Genomic DNA, 27499 nt, shown 5'->3' with positions numbered 1-27499 from the left:
GCTGTCTCTATCTCTGTCGAAAAAATAAATAAAATCTTAAAAAAATAATAATAATAATAAAAACTATTCTCGAACTAAATCTCAGAAAAAGGCAACGGGGTGGGGGTGGGGAGCAGAATCCCATTTCAGTTTATAGATGAAAAGTTCTATATTCCCACCCATAATATCAAGACTTTTTCAGGTCTTGTCATTTGTGATTTTAGAAGCAGCTTTAATTCTACTTCAACATTCCAGAAGGATATATACCTAGTAGACTCTAAAGAATACCTGGGGGCACCTGGAGGGCTCAGTCAGAGGAGCATGAGACTCTTGACCTCGGGGTCATGCATTCCAGCCCCACGTTGCATATAGAGATTACTTAATAAACGTAAAAAAAAAAAAAAAGATTACCCAGGTATTATTCCAAGGCCATTCCTACCACCACCTCCCAAACTTTAATGCTTTTATCACATCATGAAAGTGAAAAATAACAAAATTACGCTAAGATACGGATACTGTGGAGTCAGCAAAGCTCATTCATTACCTGAAAGACCAGCTTTCGGTGCAAAGGGGAATGAGTACATTTAGCCTCAGAAAAAATCACAAATAACTGCATAAACTTCGGGAAACTCATCCACATCGAAAATGCAAATGTTAAATCTGAAAATACCAAGGATGTACTCCACCTTCTGATACTTCACAATAGCATGAATAAAACTGAGCCAAGAGCTGCAAGTGTTTTACAATCTACGTTTCCCAATCTTATTTGTTTCATTGAGTAAATGTCTAAAATTTCACGTGAAAATTGCTTCAAACTTTCTAAATGTTTATGTTGCCATTTAAACATGCTTTTACTATGACTTTGAAGGCCTTTGGTATTAACATGCTAAAACTGGCAGTTGGCCATGACCCCAAAATTATGTTTGACTTTCTTGGAAAAATAAAATTAGTCCTCTATCATCTTGAACTAATTTTGTTCCCACAGTGAATCATACGCATTTCATCACATTTATACTAACTCAATTCTTTGTTTAACTTGTTATGATTAAAACTTTAATTTAATTTTCCAAGATGCTGGCCATTTCACCTAATTTTGTATCACTGACTTTACCAATATTTTTATTATTAATGGGAGAAAACTTGGGAGTAAAAAAGTGAACTAGCTTTATAATCATCAGCAAGTCACTAAATTAAGAACATTTCTTCATCTGCAAAATGAAAATAACAGATAATATTTATGGAGCACTTTCCATGTCCCAGGCATTACTGTATTTAACGCTCATGATTCTAGAAAAATGATATTATCATCCCTCTTTTACAGAGGGGAAAAGGTAGTGGATAATAACTCGCCCAAGTTACACAGCAAGAAAGGGACAGAGCTGGGATGAAAACACTTATCCTGGCTGTCTCCCAGTTTTATTACAATGACTGGCTAAAACAAAAGATATAGAGCCTTTAGGCATCATAAAGAGTTCTAAACACACATGAAGACATGACAAATATTCAAGAAACAAAAAATTTATAATATATGAGGTCAAGAACTAACCCGTTAGGAATATTTACTCCTCCTTATGACTGGCCCAACCATGTATCAATACTTCAGTACTCCTGGGACCGTCCGTATCATCAAAATAAAACTGAGTCACATTTTAATATGTGTCTCTTATGTGGGGCAAAAGTAAAAGTCCTATTAAATTCAAGATATATTACATTGATTAGTCTCTGGATCTATTAAACCCTACATCACTTTGACATGGTAGAAAATTGGGTTAGTTTGTCATGATATTTCAGAAAGTTCTATTGATTTTTACTTCATTTTCTCTGGTTTTATTAGTTTTAAAGAAGCTAAAAAAGACTTCCCTTTTACTAGGGAAAAGAGGGAAAAAACCCATGTAAGATTTTTAATAAATAAAGCATCTCTGTGTTCTTTGTGACAGATTTTATTCTTTCATGGGTGCATTTGAGTGAAAGTATGAGGGTAATGGTAAAAGAGAGAAAACAGCAAGTGGAAAGGCCACTGTAGGTTGGAACAATATGGTGATAGAACCAAAAAACAGAGATTAGCTATTAAGGCTGTTCTAGGGACACCTGAGTGGCTCAGGCAGTTAAGTGTCTGCCTTTGGTTCAGGTCACGTTCTCAGGGTCCTGGGATCGAGTCCCACTTTGGGCTCCTTGCTCAGTGGGGAGCCTGCTTCTCTCTCTGCCTGCCACTCCCCCTGCTTGTACTTTCTCTCTCTGACAAATAAATAAAATCTTTAAAAAAAGAAAAAGGGCTGTTGTATTTTTTTTTTTCACACTTTGAGTCCATGTGAACCATGGATCTGAAGGGATTTTGTGGAATGGACTTGAAAAATGAGCCCAATGGAAGTTTATAGATCCTATGGTTTTCTCCACCAGAAGAGCTATCTGGATTCTTTTTTAGGAGGAGGAAGGAAGGAGGATGAAGACCAAGAGAATGGGGAAGAGGAAAGGACAGGGGAGAGGGAGGGAGGGGAAGAGGAGAGAGAAAAGGAGAGGGAGGGAGGGGAAGAGGAGAGAGAAAAACTTACATAGGGTTGTCTGTGCACGGAAGCTCTGAAACTGCAATGAGGAGCAACTTTCAGAGGAGACACTGACTGGCAAGTGAAAGAATGTCTCGGGAAACAGAGGAGAAAAGGCACCATGGAGCCAGATCAGAGAGGGGCCTGAATGTCTAGGGGAATTTACAATTTCTCCTGCTAAAAGAAGAAACCCTGTATTATTTAATTAAGCAAAGAAGTACAAATCTGGTTACCAAATCCCTCACATGACCTACATCAGCACACAGGAGATGCTAGAGGTCAACCACTATGAGTCCTAGGCAAAGTCCAGTCATGGTCAACGGCTGCTCTGGTCCTAAGCTCTTCTATCCCTAATTACGCTGGCCTCACGGTCTTAGGATCCCAGAGAAACTGAGATCACAGAAAGCAAACCTGGCTTGTTAGCACAACTCCCAGAGGAAATGTCTTTCCTACACCTACAGAAAGAACTTTATGAAAGGTACAAATTAATTAAAATGATTTTCACCTTAGATTAATTCACTTATCTGTTTTTCATATTTCAAATTCTTATTTGCAGCTTTCAGATATTCAGATTTCAATGATTTTTCACATGCATTATAAAAACAAAGGCAAAGTATAAAGAAATATATAATTCAAATAATTTTATATTGCCTCCACCAAAAAAATTTGGCTGTCAATTAACTTTAATATCTAACATTTGCTGTTTGCTTTCATATTATATATTCTATTTCATTTTGTATAACAAAAACAAAATCCCTGTCCAAACATGTCATATGCATAATGTGATTTGTTTTCCTTCTTTTAGGTTTCCTAACTTTTTCAAAACATTACAATGTACATGGATGGAAATATATGGCTCATCTTTGAATGATATATAGCTTTTTAAAGACTACAAACTATAAAAAAAAAACCAAATACTTTCATGCATTTGAACAAATTACTGGATTTTAGTAAATAAAAAACCAAAAATTGACCCAAAAAAAGAAAACTTTCAAAATCAGGTATTTATGTATATCAAGTGAAAATATATATGAAACCAGACATTATATGTTTATAGCTTTACTGTTTATGCCATTCAGATGTTAAACTCATGAGTGCAGTATAAGCACAATGCCAGCATCCTAAGAAACAGTGAATAAACATTAAAACATTTATTATCCTGAGGTGTTTTCACTTGTCCAAAACCATTCGCACTTGACAATTTGGTGCTCCCCATGTCAAACTGCCTGTATCCCTTAACTGTAAGCGCGCAATTATTACATGTTGGAATGTAGGCCCGAAGGCTTCGGAAGAAAAATTCTTTGAAAGTGGACTAAAGTTGATGAATGACAGGCAGACTCTATTCACAGCTAGAAGCTCATATGTAACCCAATTTCTATTCGGCTCAATTTGGCTAACAAGATCTATCTTAGATGGCATTTTACAAAGGTAAAAAGAATAGGAAGTGATAGGGACGGACCACGAAAGCCCCGGGCAACTGAAAGACACGTAATTACACTGGAGAAATCTAGTTAACGTGGGCCAGAATTTTAGACATAACATCCTAAATAAGGTAAATGAAATGGGAAGGCAAAATAAGAATAAGAAACACAAACTCTGCAGACAAAAGAGCTTCTTACCTGCTTTAGAACTTCAACTAAAACTAAACAAAAAATGAAATCTACTGCTAAGTCTCTCCTTTCAAGAAGATAATCTCTTTCACGTTGCTGTTCATCCCTGAAACAAGAACCCCAAATTAGGATTGCATTTAAGACCATAAATTTTAAAATAGCTATAGGTTAATAGTTATTTACTGAGCTCCTTGTATGTATGGTGTCCTACAGCAACTGACAGTACAAGTTGTTTTTAAATTACCCAATATGTATGTACATTCTCATTTTCTTTCTCCTGTTAGGTATTTTGTACAGTATTGATAAAGATGTCACTATTATAACTGTCAAAAATTAAACCCATTCTAAAGGAATCGGTTAAGAAAAGTATTTTAAATTTCAAAAAATCTAACATTGCTCCATATTTGATTAGCATTTTTTAAATTAAAAACTGAAATAAAAGTAATAACTTTTCTTATGAAAATACAGTGCCGGGTAACTTTTTGCATATCTAAGGTGAAAAATCACAAGCGGTATCGACTAAAGTCCAATTCCAAACTATGGATCATCTCCAGAACACAGATAGATGTTTTATGCAAGGCCAACACATCCCTGGCAAATTTGAAGGAGGGGAAGATAAGTTCTGGGATTTCAGCACCAAGGAGAGTCCCACGGTATCATAACATAGGGTTTGGCAGTCCTCTTGTATCACAATTGCTTCCCTTCACAAACCGAATGAACGGACCTTTTTTATATTTTCTTAACCTCTTCTAGAACTATTAAAGGTCCTCACTGAACTACTGAAATAGCGCTCCTGAAATTCATTTTTGCAGGACTATCCCAGTGATGAGTACTGTGGAGTTCCATCGACCTTAACTGGTACCTTCCCTTGATTTACAGTTAAGTATGGACTACATTTTCCCTTTACTAACAGTTTCATAACAAAAGTAGTCAACGTGTTTGCTTAGAAACCAAACAATAACGGTCTTTGGTTGAGAACACTATCACCCCCTTCAACGAAAGGGTTTCAATTCTAGGTAGAAGAGTGGAAAATGAGCCACTTACCCCTTAGACTTTGTGCTAGATCGAGGCCTGTACTCGTAAGATTCATCTTCAGTTCCATTCTGGCGTCTGTACCAGTCAAACAAGGTGCGAAGTAAGGAGGGGAGACAGTGCTCTGCTACTGAGCTCATAGAGCTTATCAACTGAAAACACAAGATATTACCAGAAGATAAAATACATCATTGAGGTACCACACTCCTAACTCTATTAGCCATCGTTGGGAAATGATTAACATTTCTAGGATAAACAGAGTAACTCAAATGCAATAAATGTGTTTTAAAATAAAAATAAGAATTAGGGGCTGATCCAAGTAACAAAGTGGGCTAAGTTTTACCCACTATTAAACTTTACCCACATCCATTCAGTGTAGCTTAGCAGCTTTCCACCTTTTTCCTGCCTCCATATACTACTCACATGTGTAAAAACATGACGCTGAGTAACAACCCTGATTATACAGATGGATACCTCTGGGAGAACTGGTATGCATAACATGAGAAAACCACACCTGCTTCCTTCCCCCCAGCCAGTTCCTCCATGCTCATGTGAACAAGAGGCTGTCAACATTGCCGCTAGAATGAATGAAGAGATGGAGGAACAGAGAAGACCACACTATATTAGAACCGTGCAAAAGCACCAGTTTGCTTTGTACCGCTCTGACACTGAACAGAGAATTATAATTACATTATTAATCTGCGACACCCATAAATGAACATATTAGAAACGTGCTGTAACAAGCTTTTAAAGCTTAGAATATATAACCAGACAGAGTAAAGATAAACGTCGTGGGATAAACAACTGGTATTCAATTTGAGGCATCCCTGAAACTACCCGAATTCTAGGTGAATATCAGATTCATTTCATGAATGAACTCAGCGTTCCTGTAGTGGCAGTAAGGCACACCAACTATCATTAGCAAGCAGTCCCTAAGGTCTCTCTTCATCTGGAGGATCTTGAGCAAAATACCGTTCTTCAGAGGAATTTCCATATCTGATGCAGCTCAGTGCTCAGAAAATTAATATTTCAAAGTATACAAACATGCTTCACTTTGTTTCTCTTAACTAAAAAATGATGGGTTGCAGGAATAGTCAAGGTCTTGTTCAGGTCTAGGACTATAGAAAGTTTCAGTTATTGCAGACAAATTGATACCTCTAGGAATTAAACATTTAATTTTCCTAATATTTTACAGTCTTCATACTTCATCCAAGGAAATAGAAAAGAATAAAACAGTTTATTTGACTGTGTAAGCGTTTTTCATTATCTCTGCCTTCCTTTATCATGCTTTTATTTATAATTACCATAATTTGACAGGTAAATAGTTTCTAATATAGGAAATTAAAGTAAAAACAAGACTCTAATTTTATTTAACTAATTTTTCAATTTTATATTTTATTAACAATGAACAGTATCACTCAAAGGAAATTCTTTTAATATCTAAAGAAGAAACAATAAAATACCATCTGCTATTGTAAATATATATTTAAACAGTTTCTACCACACTTGGCTTTTTTACTGTGGAAAAAAAATTGAACTATGGGGCATGATCATTTAAAGTTTCATTAATCATTTATGTAAAAACAACAACAACATGGATATACTCCTTAAGAACACGGTTTAACAGGATTTCAAATTCTGATTATACATTTATTTATCATTAGTGGATTTAAGATCTGAATAATCTAAATATCTTTAAAACAATATAGTAATAACAGATAAATAAAAATTGATAATTAGTAATACCTTTTGCAGTAACATTGAGATTTGAAGAGCCTTCTACAAAGTGATGTATATTCCTTTAACAGAGAACTAGCCTTCCTATCTATGGTTTCTTCTTAGGCCAGTGGCTACCTGATAAGTGTATGCATTAGAATCCCCTAGGGAGCTACTGTAAACTACAGGTGTCGGAGCACTTTGCTCTTGGTAACTCTGATGCAGAATCAGGCTGGAATCCAGATAATACGATATTTTGTTAAGTCTCCACCAGGCAATTCTAGCCAGTCATCTTTATCCAGTCAATTAGACTAATATGAACATTAATCTCTGTTTCCCAGATACATAATTATGAGAAAAATAGTCCAGGAATACTAGATACAAATGGAGAGCTAATCTGGGTTCTTGGTTTTTTGCAAACAATCAATATATAATAAAACAATTCTTGAATGAACATAATTATGACAAAATTTACACTTGATTAAACATTTGATGTCAGCAAGGGGAAAGAATTAACATTATGGGAATATCACACTCAATTTTAGATATTCATGTTCCGGCTTAAGGTTCTGATAGCCCCAATAAGAAAAAAAAAAATGTTAAAAGGTACAATACTGTGGGGCGCCTGGGTGGTTAAATGTCCAACTCTTTTTTTTTTTTTTAAAGATTTTATTTATTTATTTGACAGAGAGAGAGACAGCCAGCGAGAGAGGGAACACAAGCAGGGGGAGTGGGAGAGGAAGAAGCAGGCTCCCAGCAGAGGAGCCTGATGTGGGGCTCGATCCCAGAACGCTGGGATCACTCCCTGAGCCGAAGGCAGACGCTTAACAACTGAGCCACCCAGGCGCCCCTAAGTGTCCAACTCTTGATTTCGGCTCAGGTCATGATCTCAGGATTGTGAGAGTAAGCTTCACGTCGACATGGAGCCTGCTTAAGATTCTCCTTCTCCCTCTACCCCTCGCGCACCCCCTTCTGTCCCTTTCTTAAAAAAAGAAAAAAAGTAAAATATTATGTAAAAATAGTATGAATTGGTACAAGGAAAGATTGAGGTATGTAATTAGAAACATTTTAAGAAAATTTCAAAGGGCACAGTAAAGAGATTACCAATGAAAAGTAGAAAGTTTTAAGATGCTAAATGACAGAAACCGGGGCACCTGGGTGGCTCAGTCGGTTAAGTGTTTGCCTTTGGCTCAGGTCATGATCACAGCGTCCTGGGATCGAGCCCCACGTTGGGCTCCTTGCTCAGCGGGGAGCCTGCTTCTCCCTCTCCCTCTGCTCCCCCCCTCCCCCTGCTTGTACTATCTCTCTGTGTCAAATAAATAAATAAAACCTTAAAAAAATAATAAATGACAGAAATCAATCAAGTTCACAGATCATTCCATGAACTATAAAGTTTGCAGTTCATAACTCCTATTTAGTTCATTAAAAAACAAACTACCAATTTCAAACTGAATCTAATGAGTAATGACAAACGATCACTAAACAAAATAAAATAATTTCTTAATATTGGATATATTTGGGCCAGACTGTTAGGATGAACATTTTCCTTTCAGGAAAAAATATATCCCCAATATTGGCATACCTGGTCAAACTGAAGATCTTCACCTCTTTGAAGAGATCTAGACAATGGCTTCTCCTAAGGTTAAAAAAAAAAAAAAAAAAAGCACATATACAAAATATAAGAAATCTTATATATGATAAACAGATTCATGCATTGGTTTTGTTTATGTTCTCATTTGTAATTAGATTTATTTTAAACAAATGTAAGACTCCCTCTTGCCCAGGGTCACATAACTAGGATTCAAGCTCCAGCGATGTGGCTTCATAGCCACAGCTCTCTCCACGATACCCTCCAAAGAGAGTGGCCGCAAGTCACATGATTGGGGGTGGAGTGGGAGGTGCCCACAGAGGACAGAAAGCAAACATTGGTAGATGACTCCTAGGTTTCCAGTTTGTGCACGGATGGATGGATGATGGTACCATCCTTTGGAAGTGGGAACACAATGGGAAGACGAAGTTTGGGTGGAAGGATATACTTTGGTCATGTTGACTTTGAAGTCCCTGTAAGCCATAAAAGAGAAGATGTTGACTAATAGAGGCTTGAAGAACACAGGACAGATTAGCCTGCAGATATAAGTTTGGAAGTCATCAGTGTACGGAAAGTAATCAACTTCATAAAACAAAGCCAATTACCTAAAAAGATGTTAAGAAGGAAGGTGCCTAGATTTGAATTTTGAGAAACTCAAACAGTTACCTTTTATGTACTCAACCACATGAGATGTCAATGCTGCCTAAATTCTATCAATTTAACATGATCCTTTTTTTTCTTTTTTTACAATGTTCATATGGAGAAATAATCAGGAATAACAAAAACTTAAGACACTACAGATCACTGTTTCAGTAAAGAAAACACACACAAATACACATGGAAAAATAATAAGGGTAGAAATTCAAACACTGGGGCAAAGATGGAAAGTTTAACATACGGTGTTGGGACAATTAGGTTTTCTGAAGGAACAATTAAATGGGCTCATTAACCCAGTGATTCCTAAATGTTTTCAAGATTTAAATATAAGAAATAAAATCACTAAAACCCTAAAAGAAAAAGAAATCCTAGAAGACGGTAGTTTTTTTTTTTAACAAGCTCAGCTATTTCTAAATATGACTGAAATACAGAAACAAAACAAACAAAAATAGTAAATTCAACCACATACAAATAAAAAATGTAAAAGTATATGCATGGTTAAAAAAAAACATGAAAAAAGAAGGACAAATGACAAAATAGGAAAAAATATCTGCAATAGATATTTAGACTAAGGAATAATTTCCTTACTATACAAAGAGTTCCTACAGATCATTAGGGGGAAAAAAACAATAATCCAATAGAAAAACTATATAAAGAATCAACGGACTGTTCGCAAAAAGGAAAGGTTTATTATAGCTCAGAAATGTTTATTCATATACTTAACCTCACTCACAAGAGAAAGACAAGTTAAAAACCCAAAGAAATACTACCTATCAGACCTCCAAAGTTCAAAAAGTCTGATAGCACAATGTGCTGGTGAGGTTACCTATGAAATGATGCTAATGAGAAATCAGTAGGTAACAATCTCCTTTAAAAACTATTTGGCAACATTTGCCAAAATGCTGAAATGTATACAACCTTTGACTCAGAAAAATTTCACTGAAGTATTTGTGTTATATAGTCACATATCCACAAAATGATGTTCAAAAAAGAGTATTTACTACAGCTTCATTTGCAAAAGCAAAATGAGAAATAAATAAAAGCCTACATATATTAATACACATCTGCAGAGTACCATAAAGACTTTTAAAAGAATGGCACAACTCTGCATGTATTAACATGGAAAAGTCTCCTGGTATAATGACTGCATACCCCCCCCACACACACACATTTGCTACTAAATACACAGAATAGCTTTAAAAAAAAGAAAAAAGAAATATGTGTCTGCAAGTGGGAAAAGAAACTGGATAGTTAGGAAAAAGGGAGGGTTGGGGGCTGGGAGTGGAAAGTTGTTACTACGTAGATTTTTGTACCACCTGAACTTACAGACGACAGAAGCCAAGGGAAAAGAGTACCACATGAAGAAAGAGTGCACGGACAGTGAAACATGGTACTTTCAGGAGGTGACCTTTCAGTATGGTTGCTTCCTATTAATCTGAATGGCATCAGGAAAAGCTTCCAATTTAGTGTTTTGTCTTCCTTTAGCACACAACAGCACTGGAATCTTTTTTTTTTTTTTTTAACTTTCCATTTGTTCTGTTCATTTGTTTGCTGAAAAACCACATACTGAGTTCCTACTATGAGCAAGCAACATCTGTGAACCAAAGAGGGCTCAGACGACTCATTGTGGAAAGCTTAGACCCTTTACACTTCAACCAATGGGTCTGGGGGACATAACTGGTAGTAAAGTCTCTCCACCCTCTCTCACCTGTATGTGCACTCTTCCTTGATTGTATGAAGAAATGACCTAAAAGAGGTCAGTCCAGATCACTGTCTAAAGTTAGTATAGAAAGAGTGTCATGGGGGCGGGGGCACCTGGGTGGCTCAGTTAAGCGTCCCACTCTTGATTTTGGCTCAGGTCATATCAGGGTCATGAGATCCAGCCTCACATCAAGATGCTCTCTCTCCCCCAACTCTCTCTCCCTCTCTGGAAGGAAGGAAGACATTGGAACATAAAGGGGCCTTCACCCAGTAGAAAACAAAGGAGTGAAGGAATGGGCTGTGATATTATGTTGCAATGGGTTGAGAGGAAGGGGGAACAAAGAAAATCCTACGCAGATAAAAGTTTTGATGGAAACTGGACACTGCGATGGTTAATTTTATGTCACAGGGTACCCTGTGATGTTTGGTCAAACATTTTCTCGGTGTGCCTGTGAGGATGTTTTGAGATGAGATTAACATTTGAATTGGTAGACCAGGTAGACTGAGACTCCCTTATGTAGGTGGGCTTCATCCAATCCGTTGAAAGCCTGAGGAGAGCCAAAAGGCTGACCTTTCCTGGAGTGAGAAGGAACTCGTCCTGCCTGACTACACTGAGCTGGGGCGTCAGGCTAGCCCCACCCCTTTTCCCATGTCAAACTGAAACATGGGCTCTTCTTGGACTGGCTTTCAGACTGGACCTTACACCACCAGCTCTCCTGGGTCCCCAGCCTGCCCACTGCAGACCCTGGGACTTCTCAGCCTCCAGGATCATGTGGGCCAATTCCTTCCAATAAATCTCTTTTTATACACACATACCCTATTGGTTCTGTTTCTCTGGAGAATCCTAACTAATAAAAACATTTCAGATTTAATTTCCTCTTTGAACCAAAGAAAGAATATGTCCCAGAGGGGGGTAAAATGTGTTCCACATTTACAAAAGGCGTACGGAAGGACATTAACTAAGCAGTTAAAAATAAGAAGCAACATCAAAGTACAACAATGGGGAATTTGGGTCAAAAAATCATGGTATACCTACACATTAGAGTATTGCGTAGCCAGTAAAGTGACAGATAGAACTAAATTTGTAGATTGGGAAAATGTTCTCAATGTAGTAATTAGAGAAAACAGATATAATACTCTTATAAAAAGATAAAATGTATATGCGGTGGTTTATACAAATAAATACATTTAAAGCTCTAGAAATATATTTACCACACACTAGTAATAAGAAAAATAATAGGTTGTTTTGTGTTTGTACCATTAGTTTACTTTTATTTTCTGTATTTTTTTTTTTTTTACAAAGAATGCAGATTACTTCCTCTCATTCTTAAACTTGAGGGCTGTTTTGGAGTTTCCCATGCGTGGTGGTATCCAGCAAATCCATTTAATTTTAGAACAATGTACGGTACAACCATGAAAGTTATGGTTATAGAACAGACATGTTTTAAAATATGAGAAAAAAAAGTAACAAAATCATGAATTATGAAGAAGTGAAATGGTTTAATTTCCTCATTTTCAAATCCAATCGTCACCAAACCTCCATATACACATATATCTCTGTATATCTGTTTCTTTACATTTAGCTTTAAAGATTTCTTTTTTAAAAGATTTTATTTATTTGACAGAGAGAGAAAGAGAGAGAGAACAAGCAAGCGTGAGCAGGGAGAGCAGCAGAAGGAGAGGGAGAACCAGGCTCCCCACTGAGCAGGGAGCTCGCCACGGGGCTCAATCCCAGGGCTCGGGGATCGGGACCTGAACCCAAGGGAGAGAGCCCAACACGGGGCTCAATCCCAGGACCCGGGGATCATGACCTGAGCCCAAGGCAGATGCTTAACCAACTGAGCCACCCAAACACCCCAGCTTTAAAGATCTCTTAGGAATTATTCTCTCTAGAACAGAAAACGTTACCTGAAATTCAGAAATTAAATCATTTTAATTTCAGTTTCTTTTTGCTCTGTTTAATTCAAACAATTTAACATAATTACTTTACCTTAAGACAGCATATACAATGTGATCCTTTTTGTGCGTCTTCCTACCTCCTTGCCTTGCTGGCTGGGATTATGTTCAAATATACGATGACTGTTTTGTTGAGATTTTTAGGATGATTTTCTAAACTCTCTATGTTATGCTTTCTTATTGAATTTTAAATACATATTAAATATGTATCAAAGAAAACAAACATCATCCTTCTATGAAAGAAATGAGAATTCAGAAATATGTATATTTTGAAGCTTCTTTATCTGGTAGAGTCCTATCACCTTCCGTCATTCACAGCTAATCTCGATGAAAACACACCCACACATATATTTGCCACTGAAATGTAAAAATGCCAATCTAGCTATCAGTGAAACATGTTTCTAACTAATTTGAATGGGATTGGGAAAGCACCTGAATTCTGGGGCACTTTCCTTTCTTAACGGGGATAGGTTTTTGGCATGTCCTTGGCACTTGGGCCCTCACAGGCTAAGCACACATGGGTGATTATCTTGCAGAACAAGTTTTGTATTTTGTATTTCGAAAACCAAGCTACACCTCATCTACATGCACCATGATGCTGCTGCACGACAGTATATGTGCCCAATTAGCTCTCAAACTTCAGTAAAACACAGAGTCCTAGAGCAGTTCCATAGAACGCTGTTTCTAAAAGTATCTGAAAGTTTGAAAAATAGTGAGCTAAAGGGCCTTTACTAACCTAATAGGAACTATTTATTTAAGGTGAGAGGTTGGGGAAGACAACAAGCAGCTTCTTCGCACTCACTTCATCCCCTTTTAGGCTGTAAGTCTAAAGGCCGTCAGTGATATTTTGAGGACTGCTGGTCTAAGTGGTTTATTACTCACACGGCATGTTTATACACTAGAGTGATGGCCAAGCAGAATGAGAAAGCTTTTCAGAAACACAACGTTGTTTCATTTAACATATTTTATTTCTCAACAAACTCATGCTTCCTCAAAGATTTCTAAAGATCTGACATCCTCACTGAGCTTTCCCTAAACCAGGAAATGGAGGTAGACTATTTTTTCCGTAATAAGAACTCAGAAATGATTTTTGAATGCAAAAGGATGCTCAAGTTACCATAAGTACAAAAACATAAAATAAGTGTACTGCACTAAACAGAAATTACTAATCAAGAACGCTGTACTAACCTCTCAGATTAATTATAGGATGATTGAGGACACCCTCATCATTGCTCAAGCAGTTGTGGTGTCTTCCAATATGACATTTTGAAAAGATACACCATTTAAAAATGTTTATAGCACATGCAACCCATTATAACAACTAAAAAGAACAGAAATTATTCTCTATATTCATGCATGTATGCAAAGACTTTTGTGCAAAAATGTTTACTGCATTTTTTCACAGTAGCCCCAAATTAAGGTAACTCCCAAACCACCTATCAATAGACTAGTAAAAAACATTATGCTACATTCTTTTATTAAAATAATATTCAACTGTTAATAAGACAAATTTATATAGGCTACTGTAGAACAATCTCCAGTTTACATTGTTAAAAATATCCAGGTACAGAAACACACACACACACACACACACACACACACACACACAAAACCTCCCATTTGTGCTTAAAAAAAGGTGGCAGGTGCTACAGAGATGGATAGCAGACATGAAAAACAATGGACTAAAAACTGTGGACAGTGTTTATCTTGATTCAAAATGGAAATAAGAGTCATTACTTTTGTTATATAAAATTTAGAACTATTTTCATTTTATAATGTCATTATTTCATAATAATATAAAAAACTAATAATGAGGGGCACCTGGGTGGCTCAGTCAGTTGAGCATCCAACTCTTGATTTCAGCTCAGGTCATGCATGATCTCGGGGTCGTGAGATCGAGCCCTGCTTTGGGCTCCACACTCAGCGGGGAGTCTTCTTGGGATTCTTTCTCTCCCTCTCCTTATGTCCACCCCTCCAATAAATAAATAAATCTTAAAAAAAAAAAAAAAAAAGGAAACTAAAAATGATTCTAAGGCTCCCAATCCTTTCTGTTCTAATTTGATTCTTTAACTAGTATTTGTATAGAGTATCAAGAGCAACATGTAGCCTCCAGGGAAAGCAAGAGCGTTTACTGAAAAGATTTTGGTAGCATTAACAACAATATGGAAATATCTCAATAATTAGCAATTAAAGAGAGTAGGTTGAACACACACACACACAGCCTCCATTCTCTCCTAAAACCCAACCAAGACAACAGTAAAAGAATTTTTAGAAGACTTAAAAATTAAAACCAAAAGTGCAGAGAGAATGGGAGAGACAATAAAGAGCCGATGGAAAAGCCCAACCAACACATTTTGTCCAACAATAGTGAGTTCTAAGCAAGCAAGGAGAAAAGTCAGGTGTCTACTCATCCACGCAGCCACTCACTTATTCACCTGAACTATTTACTGAGTGTACAGTATGCCAGGCGCAGTTCTAGGCTCTGGAGACACGACCATGAGCAAAATGGAAAACATTCTCTGTCCTCATGAGGCTAAAAGTCTAATCAGAAGACAAGTAAAATATCTATTCTCTTAGACTTCAGGATAGGGGATGGGCGGTGAGATTTTAGAAGGACCACTGAGAAGATGACACTTAAGTACAACAGGGGGAAAGTGGGCGAGCTTGCCACACAGGGTGAAGGAAAGATAATCTAGTCAATACTTTGCAATTCCCGAAGATCTGGAGAACTTTGGTATTCTGAAAGCGTTGGTAAAGGTGAAGTTAAAAACAAAAGGGTTGGGGCGCCTGGGTGGTGCAGTCGTTAAGCGTCTGCCTTCGGCTCAGGGCGTGATCCCGGCGTTCTGGGATCGAGCCCCACATCAGGCTCCTCCGCTAGGAGCCTGCTTCTTCCTCTCCCACTCCCCCGGCTTGTGTTCCCTCTCTCGCTGGCTGTCTCTCTCTGTTAAACAAATGAATAAAATCTTTAAAAACAAAAACAAGAGGGCTGAAGGATTAAGAAAAACTGAGACGCTCCTTTTCCTTCCCTTCAGCAGCTCTGTCTGCCCAGCAGGTTAACCATCTTCCACCTTAGCCACAGAATGGTTGTCCTTTTCAGGAAAGGGCAAAACAGAAATGCTGACCGGTGGATGCTATCTATATTCAAGGACAAGGTAACACAATGAAGACAGGGAGCTCAAGTAAACATTAATAAACCAAATACCAAAAAACCCACTTATCTTCTGCCTCGAGAACCCCAGAACATCAGCTAAACCCTGCCATTTGGGGTACTGGAAGGACCTTCTCTAGGGACTCTGACAAACCCCACAAACAGATCTGACATTGATGATTTATTCAGATGATTACGCACCGAAGACCACAGTCAAAAGGCCTATCCACCTGGGTTTGCGACGTTTACTGCCTTGGTTGTAAAACAGAACAAGTTACAATGGACATACACGTAAGGAGAAGGCAAAACTTTTAGAAGAAACATTTCATATGGGGAGAAAATTTTTTAAAAAATTATGTATATGTATTTAATATTCTCAAAAAAATAGTGGATATTTCGGAGTTGTAAAAATGCTGGACCTAAACCAAATACATAAAATCTAAATGGGCAGGTGATTGGTTAAAGCCTTTTTCTTATCTTCTTTTCCAGTCACTGGAAAGCTAAAAGATTAACAGATAAGCTAGAACGTGCCTGGATCATTACGAGGATTGATCCGCCCCTTTCAGGAAGAAAGAGACCTAAGGTATTGGATTGTAGTTTGCAAGCTGCAATCTAAATTAGTGATTGCCTATCCTTCCCCAATCTTTCCCCTAAAATGAAAATGAAGTTGTGGCTAAAAATTAAGCTCTGCTAATCTTCAAAGCTTTCGGTCTCCTTATTTTATTATGGCTTCTAATAGAAGAGTGAGAAGGCCAGTTCTCTCATTTTAGTGATAGATTAGTTCTTTCAGCAAAATCCACTCACATCTGTGCTTCTAAGTTTTTATGTAACTTACTGTCCAACTCATCATGAGACATGCTGGTCTCCTTTTATTTAACAATCCATGGATGCTATTTTCTTTAAAGTGACCCTGCAAGAGTTTCATTCAAGAACTCAAGAGACTCATCTTGGATGCTTGTTTATTACCAAAAAACATACTGAATAAATTTCACAATAAATGAAATCACAATAAACAAATTTGAAGCTGTAATATAAACACTGTCATAGTATTAAATGTATGACTGTCTAATCTTTTTAATTTTTTTAAATTTTTAAAATTTATTCCAGAGTGGGGGAGCAGAGGGATGAGCAGACTCCACACTGAGCCCAGAGCCCGATGCGGGGCTCGATCCCAGGACCCCGAGATCATGACCTGAGCTGAAACCAAGGGTCAAATGCTTGGTCAAGGCCCCTATCATTGTCTAATCTTGATGCTGGGTAGCATTTGTCCTTGCTTGCTACAGTGCATAACACTGGGGGTTTTCCTGGTACGTCAGGAAGAGTAAACAGGGAGTGCTTCTTCTAAGTACAATGGGAGGGTAAAAATACCAATTTTCCGATGGAATCCTCACCACTACTCACCAAATTTTTTAATCTCAGATTATATAGCAGATTTCTCTGAAATTAGCTACTAAATTACAGAATAAAATAAAGTCAGCATGAGACTATGATGAAAGAACTATTAAAAGCTCTGGCCAGAACGATGGCATTATGTTTTGTTAGAAGAACAAAGGGCACACACCAGAGCGATGTTCTTTAAGGCTAAAGTCAACTTAAAATACCAATCTTTACTAGGCACCCTCTGCTAGGCATCCACCACCACAGGCAAGGAAGACCTGGCTGTATCAAGTAGCTCACCTCACAGGAGTTAAACATGTAAGCAATTAATATGACGATGTCAGAATCTAGGAGTATGAAAAGTTATTATGATAAAACAAAGACTCGTACAACTTGAAGAGGGTCACTGTGTGAGAGGGAACATGTGGGGACTTTGGAAGGATGAGTAGAGGCTTAAAGTGCAGAAGAGTAAGAGTATTGTGGATCAAGAGAAAAATAAGAACAAACACACCAGACGAAAGAATATACAGAGGATACTTTTAGTGTCATAGCATACATCAGGATAAAGGAGAATCCCGAAACATCATACAAACTGTAATAAGACTGTAAAGAGGTTGGAATGACCCACTGGGAACTTGAATTCATTTCATAGCAACGAAAAGTGAGCAAGATTTTTTAAAGGAAAAAGGTAATAGTATTTGTTTTAGATGATGTTTTAGATGTCTGGTGAGAGCAAGACAAATGGAAAGGTGATAAACCACTTATTTTCTGGTTATTGCAATGATTTAATATGAGTGAAGCTGACCTTGAGCTAGGACTCTGACAATGGCATTGGAAGAAAAGAAAGGAGGACATAAAATCGCCATTTTATAAACTCAGTGAAATTAGGTAATTTCACCCATATTTTCTTTTAATGCTTTTATTCTCAAGAACTTTATATTTCAAAATTAAAACTCCTTTAATATACAATATTTAAGAGCTGACAGGACCATACCACGTGTTGCTATTAAATATTCTACAAAATAAAAAATAAATATTTTATAAAATAGGTGAAGTTTTGTTGTTGTTCTTTTTAAAGTACTGTGCAAGTTGAAAGTTGCTGAAGCCCGGGGCGCCTGGCTGGCTCAGTCAGTGGGGGGTATAACTCCTGATCTCAGGGTTGTGAGTTTGAGCCCCATGTTGGGAACAGAGATTACTTAAAAAACAAAATCTTTAGGGGCGCCAGGGTGGTTCAGTCAGTTAAGCATCTGCCTTCAGCTCAGGTCATTATCTTGGGGCCCTGGGATCGAGCCCCTCAAGATGCTCCCTGCTCAGCGGGGAGTCTGCTTCTCCCTCTGCCTCTGCCCCTCCCCCTGCTTGTGCACTCTCAAATAAATAAATAAAATCTTAAAAAAAAATAAGATCTGTAAAAGGAAGGAAGGAAGGAAGGAAGGAAGGAAGGAAGGAAGGAAACAAGCGAGGGAAAGGAAGAGAAAGGAAGGAAGGAAAGGAGGGAGGAAGAGAGGAAGGGGGAGGGGGAGAGAGAGAGGGAGAGAGAGAGAAAGACAGAAGGAAAGAGAGAGAGAAAGAAAAAGAGAGAAAGAAAGAACAAACGAACGAACTTAAGTAAGTTGTTGAGGCCGGGCAATGGGTCTTGGAGGGTTCATTACACTATAATCTACTTTTATATAAACTTGAAATTTTTCATAAACATTTTTCTTTTTTCAGGTTTCCCGAGCTATAACTGACAAATGCAGGTGTAATATATTTAAAGTGTAGAGTGTGATGGTTTGATGGATGTACACATTGAGTTAATTAACATGTCCACCACTCTACATATTTACTTTCTGGTGAAAACATTTCAGTTCTACTCTCAGCAAATTTCAAGTTTATAATACAGTATTATCAACTGGTCACCATGTTCCATAAACTTTTTTAATGTATATATTCTTTAAAGCGGTTCCCTTTCTTACTGTATGCTGGTTAAGCAGGCGACTATAGCACACTATCGAGTAATTCACAGCCACTGATGAAGAACATTTTACAGATTAAGCACATTTAAAATCAAACCTCATAATCATTAATTCATATCTATGAGTTCTCGTAATCCTTATTTCTAAGGTGGAACTTTGTATACATGCTGTAAATATATACGCACTGATAAAAACAAAATCATTGATTTGTTACATAGAAAGCAACTGTGGGATGATTTAAATTGAATACGGAGAGCTGCACGGTTTTGAAACATACATTTTGGCTAATGATCTTACATATTATTTTTATTAGATCTCAAACACATTCTTGCAGAGATGCTTTTTTTCACAGTAGTTTCTTCTCAATGACAGCAAGAAACTCGCTCACAGGCACGGGCGTATCCACTCACATTCCTTCGCAATCTTGGCAACGTTAATTTTCTTAGTGAAGCAGGACTTAAGAACACAGAACAGTACCTCCTTCAATTTCCCACCTTTCTTAGGTCATCACCTATTCTCTCTTCTGTTCCTTTCCCCCCTTCCTTCCTAGGTAGGAAGTATAGCAAAGTGAGTAAGCCTACAGGTTCTGAAACCATTATTGTGTCTAACTCCTCATTCTACCATTCAGTGGCTTCGAGCTTCAGCCAAGTAACAAACCCTTTGGGTCTCAACTCACTGGTGAAAACCTGTCCCTAACCTAGCTGCGTAAGGAATAAATCCATCTCGGCCGTTACATCCTCCACCTCCGTCTTCATTGTGATCATACTGGTTTTGACACTGTGATCTTGACACATCACATATCCAGCCCCTTCAAACTCCCAACGTTATTTCCCAAAGTTGTATCACCCTACTAAAACCGTTCTCAGGCTGTTTAATCCCCAAGTCCAGTAACTTCTCTCAGCGTTCACTGTACTCTTCCCTCTGTATCATTTGACAATAATAATGCTATTCTATCCTCTCTCTTGATCATCATCTGCTCTTTTGGCTTTATCACCCTCTCACAGACGATGCCAAAATCTCTATTTCTGGTCATCATTTCTGGTCACCGACAAAGAATTCCCAGCTACCAATAAAATAAGCCCACATGGTTTACATTACCAGTATCTCAAGCTTATCATACACACAAGAAAAATTATCTTATTCTCCTTTCCTACCCCAATAATATTCTTGTGTTCTTTAATCTAATATCATCTCTTCTAACACTTCAAAGAACTTTTAACCTTTACTTTCCCTCAAAACACCTCCTCCTATTTGTTGAGTTCTACTAATTGTTATCTTACTTTCTTCTCCAACCACTTCGACTGTTAATGCCCTAATTCAAGACTCTTCATTCCAGCCTGAATTATATACAATAGCTAAACAGTAGTCTCTGCCTTCAAAGATTTTAAGTCATCTCTGCACCCAACGTGGGGCTCAAACTCACAACCCAGAGATCAAGAGTCATATGCTGTACCCACTGAGCCAGCCAGGCATCCCTCTAGTCTCTGCCTTTAATCTCTTCTCCCTGCTAGCGTCCAACCACTGTATTATCTATCACAGCAGCCTTCACAACCCCTCAGAATCTGACTCAAACATTTGTTTTCAGTCTTTCTCTTTACCATGAGTTCTAATCACATGGAGCTTAAGTATGCCTCATGCACTATACGTCTAAAAATAAGCTTACTGTTTTATTATAAGTTTGGCCACTGCCATAGCATCAACTTGCAGAATATTCTAGATTTTCCTTTATTTTCTCTTAGGTTTTTTTTTTTTTCCCCAAAGATTTTATTTATTTATTTGACAGAGATAGAGACAGCCAGCGAGAGAGGGAACACAAGCAGGGGGAGTGGGAGAGGAAGAAGCAGGCTCATAGCAGAGGAGCCTGATGTGGGGCTCGATCCTGTAACACCGGGATCACGCCCTGAGCTGAAGGCAGACGCTTAACCGCTGTGCCACCCAGGCGCCCCTATTTTCTCTTAGGTTTTATCTTTCTCAACCATTCCCATTAGTGAAATCCATTTTTGTTCTTTGGTGACCTGCAGTAACTTATCAAGATGGATTCTAAAGTCATTACAGCTTCCTAGATCACCACTTTACTAACCCATCTCTTTATTTTTAAGACTTTATTTTTTTAGAGCAGTTTCAGGTTCCCAGCAAAATTGAGTGGAAGGTACAGATTTCCCATACACCCCATCCCACACGTGCAGAGCCTCGCTACCAGAGTGGTACATTTGTGACTACTGATAAAACTACAATGACACTTCCTAATCATCTAAATTCTGTAATTTACATTACAGTCCACTCTTGGTGTTGTACATTTGGGCAAACATATGATGACATGTGTCTACCAATGCAGTATTACACAGAGTTATTTTCACTGCCCTAAAAATCCTCTTTCTTCTGCCTATATTTGTTCCTCCAGCCCCAGCCCCTATCACCACTGTTCATTTTACTGTCTCCATAGTTTTGCCTTTTTAAGAATGTCATAGAGCTGGGATTATACAGTAAGCAGACTTTTCAGACTGGCTTCCTTTGATTTTTTTTTCAAGTACAATATTTCCTTTGGAAATTTTGTATTATAATGGTTAATACGAAAGTTAAGAAAATATTTCAGATTTATAGGTCAGCTCTACTTACCAAGGGTTCAGCCATTACAACTTCAATTTTCTTTTCAGCCTGAACAGCAAATTCTGCAAAGAGGCTCTTGATGACATATTCACCAGGCTTGACATCTGGGTCAATCGTAATGCTTGACATGATGATATTCTTTTTCCCCAAAGTGGAATGAAAGTTGGTGGAAGCACAGTACTTATTCACTTTGCTGACTGGTGCTGAAGCTAAACATAAAAGAAACAAAAGAACTCTAATTAATCAATACAATAATGAGACCCACCATAACCACCCTATTTAATATGCACTCTGCCCCTAAACCCCATCCAGATCTCCCAATCTGTATTATCAGACTCTATTTTTATCACACTTGCTACATTCTAACAAATTGCCCAAATGTAATTTACTTATGTGTTTTTATGTACTGTTTTTCTCTCGACCCTACTAATGTGAATTTCCTAAGAACAGGGATTCTCTTTTTGTCTTTTTTGTTCATCAATGAATCCCAAGTGCCTAGAACAATGCCTAGCATATACTGGGTATATAATAAATACATAATGAATGAAATGAATTCTAAACAAAGTGATGTGCAAAGAAGGAAATAAAACAGATGTGAATAAAGGAAACCAGATTGGCTAGGGCATTGAAAGATACTATTCTGGAAAGCATGATTAGGAAAAGGCTTCACTGAAGAAGCCACATTTGAACTCGTCTGGATGATGAAAGAGGGGCAGCAAGGCAAAGCACCAGGAACACAAAGTGCTAAATTGAGTGAGCATGTTTGATAAACAAAAAGAAGACCAGTGTGGCTGGAGCTCAAGGGAGGAAGCAGGGGTGACAGGCAATTTCAGATGAGGTCAAAATCAATAGTCAGGGATTTAGAACTTTGAAGGAAATTATTCAAAATGAAATTAAAATTCAGTGGAAATTATTAACCTGAAGAGGGATAGGATCTGGCTTCTCTTAAAAGATCTCTCCAGCTCCTCTGGAGAATGGATTGGAAGGGGGCAAACCCAGACTCAGGGAAACTACTGCACAGATCCAGGTGAGATGATCCTAGGTCAGGTAAGGGGATGGAATGGCACAGGAGAGAGGGAAAGGACTTGACATATGTCATGTGTTAGCAAAGAAGGCATCAAGGTGAAGGAAAGGAGCGAGCAATGACTTGTAGGATTTTTACTGCAATCATTCAAAGGACAGTGGTGCCATTTACTCAGATAGGGATGTCCCGGTGCCTGGCAAATACATTGCACCAGCTGGGGCACAAAAAGAGCACACACTGACTGCTACATGCTTTTTATCTTCACAGGTTTTGTTCTCTTGACGGCCTGGCTTCCTATCTTCAGTTTATCCAGTCACCTTGCTCTTTCAGCCAGCTCCGTAGTGCAGACCCTTCCATTCGTGAACTTCAGCTGATGTCATCCCCTGTGGCCTAGAGTATTCACTGAAAACCTGCAAGTTTGTACTTCTCTACCCCAACCTGATCTCCAGGTAATACCCTTTCATAAGCTGTCCCCAAAGCAAACCCTTGCATGAAAACGGAAGCAGAACACAATCAAATGCTGAATTTCTGTGTGCACAAAACTACAGAACAAATTTATTCTAAATACATACTCTCCAAACTCATAAACTGTTCTGTCAAAAAAACAAAACAAAACAAAAAAAAAAACCAACCCTATTCTACCAAACATAGTGTGCCAAGATAAATAAAAGTGACCTGTGATAACTTCAAAAGAAAATTCTAGAAAGTAATACAAAATACAAATATTTTACTTCAGAAAAAATAACTACAAATTAAGAAAAAAACATTTTTGGAAGACAGAATTTCCAAATACTTGGCTTCCTTTCATGCCCTAGTCATTATCTTTATTTATTTATTTTCCCACAAAACAGAGTACTTTTCCTCCAAAACTATGATGAAAAATTAGTCACACATGATGCTTACATATTAAAAAATAATCTAAAGAATACTAGAAATTGTTAATATTGCCCTAAAACTAAATATCTCTGTATCACATCAAATTAAAATATATTATGAATTGTATTCTAGAACTAAAATTATATAATAAGAATTCAAAACAAAAATTCACAGTCCTTTGAACACAGTACACACTATTTATTTTCAACAATGACCTGTTTGTTTACTCTGTGTCATGATCCAACATTGTGTCTTACAAAAGAGAGACTGTTAACAACTGTGATTGTGAAAAATGGAGATCTTAAAAGCAATTATTTTGGATCATTAAGAGAACTCTATATTTTATACTCATATCATGTTGGATAACTTTAAGGAATCATAAAATAGTAAAACAAGAATGACAACAAAAACTACTCAGGTAGTTTCCAGAAGCTTAGTTTACATTTTAGACATAAAAATGAGGATAAAACATTTTCAAGACTTTGACTTAAGGTCACAGTTACAAAATATATCTTCTCTTTTAATCAAGAGTTGTAAGCCTCAAAATAAGATTCATAAGATCATTAACAGTTACAAAGTTTCTTTGGCTTTAACTTTAAATAAATGTAACCAAAGAAGCAGCCCTTGTAATACACCTGGTACTTAAATTCTAGCCTTTGATGAGATAACTTTTATAAATGACATTTTTTTTAACAGTTTCTCCAAAAAAGAAAAAAACTTTAGTTAAAATGACCTCTCAAATAATTTGCCTTTACTGTCTTACACTTCCTAAAAAGTATAAATTAAGCATAAACAAATATTCCGAGGTATCAATAGCATATTTTAAGAAATTTGCCAATAAAGCCAAAAGTTTTAGGATAACCTGCACTTATCTTCTAAATAAAGATTTCTCTTCCAAATATCTGCACTATCTTCCAAAATAAAAATATTTCAAGTTTGAGAAAATCTAATTTTTATGAAAAACGATGTTGCTAAATCAAACAATTTATTTCAATTATATTTCTTAGTAAGTATTTCATGAATGCTTGTTAACTCTATTAATACCAAAAAGTAACACAGAACGCATCTATTGATTGAAATTTCTGGTCGCAGAACAATCTAATGTTTTTGTTATGGACTGGCAAAATAAATTATCTTTATAATCTATTAATAAATAGAATGCTCTATAGACCGTTGAAATGACATCATCAAAAAATATTGGATGGCATGGGAAAATGTTCAACATATAGAGTTAAGTGCAAAAAGGTCATAGACAGTAAGTACATAAAACCAAAATTAAGAGGCAAAAATATCTGAAGATTAGAACAAACACAAAGTTTAATCAATTTACCTCCATCCACAAAGCTCTAATGAAGTCAGTTAGAAAAAGACCCTCACCCCCAAACTGAAAACTAGAAAAAAGACATGAACGAGTCACAATATTTAACTTCACTAATATTTTTTAAACAAGTAAAAATTCGATAACATTTTTCAAAGTGGTTCCCTCCCTCCAATTTTGTATTTCACTATAACGTTCAGCTTTGGTACAGACATGTGAATTTTTCTCATATTCTGCTAATAGTTAAGAAACAAGGGCGATCACTCTAAGCAAGGTGAAAAGGCTAGTTTCCACATAACTAGATTAACTTGACATCATCTGACTGCTTAAGTTAAATATTTTATAATGTAAAATAGTAATATTTCCCTACATGTTATAAAATTTTGAAAACTTTATGTAAGCTTATGAGAGAATGAAGACCTAACTGAGCATAATTCTTAAGAACACAATTCAGGCATTGAACTACAAATTGTAAAAACCCAATGTCATATCAAACATCATTGGAATATAAATCCACTAAACTCTAACTGCTAATAAGAATAAAGCAAGACCTGAATAATTAAAATATGGCAAATATAAGCTAGTATGCCTATTCTTTCTTTTAGATACAAATAAAAAATAAACATGGTACTTTTGAACAGCTTATTCTCTATAACACTGTACTTAGCATATTTACTAAAACAATTATCTTTTTCATGCTCTTAAGATACCTATACCTTATAAAATAAATTTAAATTCAGTCAAAGAGAGCAGACAAGTGAGAAGAGACATAAACTCCTAAAGTGAGACATGTTTGGTTTCAATACTCTATTTTTTAAAAAAGATTTTATTTGTCAGAGAGAGAGAGAGAGCACAAGCAGGGGGAAAGGCAGGCAGAGGGAGAAGGTGGCTCTCCACTCAGCAAGGAGCCCAATGTGGGTCTTGATCCCAGAACCCTGGGATCATGACCTGAGCCACCCAGGCGTCCATTTTATTACTTTATAGCAGTGATTCTCAGCTTTTTTTTCCTGCTTCCACTATGTTCTTATGCACAGCACTCTAAATAGTAACATCTCTCAAAATACAGAGTGATTCTCAACAATTGGTATATTTCAGATAGGGATGGGTGGGGACAAGCAGATGTGGTTTAAAAAGATCCCAGTGGAAAATGCCTACAGTTACTTTACCCCAGAGAACAGGTCTTTAGGGATAAAAAATTCCCATTTTATAGTCACAACCTTCTATGTGCACATGCATATTACACACATATGTTTATGTAGAGAAATGTAGAAATATAACAAAGTTCCATACAACTGTTTACTATTTTAATTATTACAAACACTGTGGGGCACCTGGGTGGTTCAGTCTGTTAAGCAGCCGACTCTTGGTTTTGGCTCAGGTCATAATCTCATGGGTTGTGAGATCGAGCCCCAACTCGATTCTCTCCCTCTGCCCCTCCCCCAACTCTCTGTCTCTCTCAAATATTTTTTTAAAAATTATTATTATTATTACTTACACTAGCCAACAATAAAAATTTTGATAACCACCCAAGGAAAAAAAAAGTACAAGGTAAATGGCCTCGGAACGAGAACAAATGTAAAAAATATTTCTGAATTAACAAAGCAAAACCAAGATTCTTAGCTTAAAAGACAAGCCTATTCCAGCAAGTTCTTCTGTGGATATCAACAAGCTGATTCTAAAGTTTATATGGAGAGGCAAATGACCCAGAATAGCCAACACAATACTGAAAGAGAAGAACAAAACTGGAGGACACACACTAGCCGACTTCAAGGCTCACTTTAAAGTTCCTGCAAAGAGACAGCGTGGTATTGGTGAAAAAACAAACAGATCAGTGGAGTAGAACAGAGAGCCCAGGAATAGACCCACACAAATAAAGTCAAAGAAGCCAAGGCAAATCAATGGGAAAAGGAGACTTTTCCACAAATGATGCTGGAATAACTGGACATCCAGAGGCAGAAGAAAAAGAAGAGGAGGAGGAGGAAGAATCATCATCCAGACACAGAACAGACACCTTTCACAAAAATTAACTCTAAATGGATCATAGATTTATTTTTTTTATGTAAAATACAAAACTATGAAATTCCCAGAGGATAAGATAGGAGAAAAGCTAGGTATCTTAGGGTTTGGCAATTTTTAGATATAACACCCAAATGGAAGCCATGAAAGAAAAATTGATAAATTGAGCTTTATTAAAATTAGTAACTTCAGCTCTACAAATGACACTATAAAGAGAATGAAAAGACAAGGCACAGATTGGGAGAAAAATCTTTACAGAACACATATCTGATAAAGGACTGCTATCCAAAATATATAAAGAATTCTTAAAAGTCAACAAGAAAATAACCCAATCAAAAAAAAAGGGGGGGGGGGTCCAAAACCTAACAGACCCCTCAACAAAGCAGGCATACAGAGGACAAA

At 37.0% G+C, this 27499-nt stretch overlaps 1 protein-coding gene across 12 annotated transcripts in view; it reads right to left on the bottom strand.

Annotated features, from left to right (window-relative positions):
• FRYL (FRY like transcription coactivator) overlaps positions 1 to 27499 on the bottom strand; it is a 249123-nt gene that overhangs the window by 114322 nt on the left and 107302 nt on the right. For all 12 annotated transcript variants that reach the window (XM_087864148.1, XM_087864149.1, XM_087864146.1 and 9 more), the window contains 4 exons: positions 21873 to 22072; positions 8460 to 8513; positions 5174 to 5313; positions 4139 to 4235 (listed from right to left, as the gene is read on the bottom strand). In XM_087864148.1, the coding sequence (XP_087720274.1) occupies positions 4139 to 4235; positions 5174 to 5313; positions 8460 to 8513; positions 21873 to 21992 (411 nt within the window). In that variant the 5' untranslated portion in view covers positions 21993 to 22072. The remainder of the gene's footprint in view (positions 1 to 4138; positions 4236 to 5173; positions 5314 to 8459; positions 8514 to 21872; positions 22073 to 27499) is intronic.

This window comes from Ursus americanus, chromosome 8, assembly GCF_024610735.1.
Source record: "Ursus americanus isolate L20-20 chromosome 8, mUrsAme1.1.p, whole genome shotgun sequence".
Classification (NCBI taxonomy): domain Eukaryota; kingdom Metazoa; phylum Chordata; class Mammalia; order Carnivora; family Ursidae; genus Ursus; species Ursus americanus.
The sequence above is the reverse complement of the archived record's forward strand: the minus strand, read 5'-3'. Positions and strand labels throughout refer to the sequence as shown.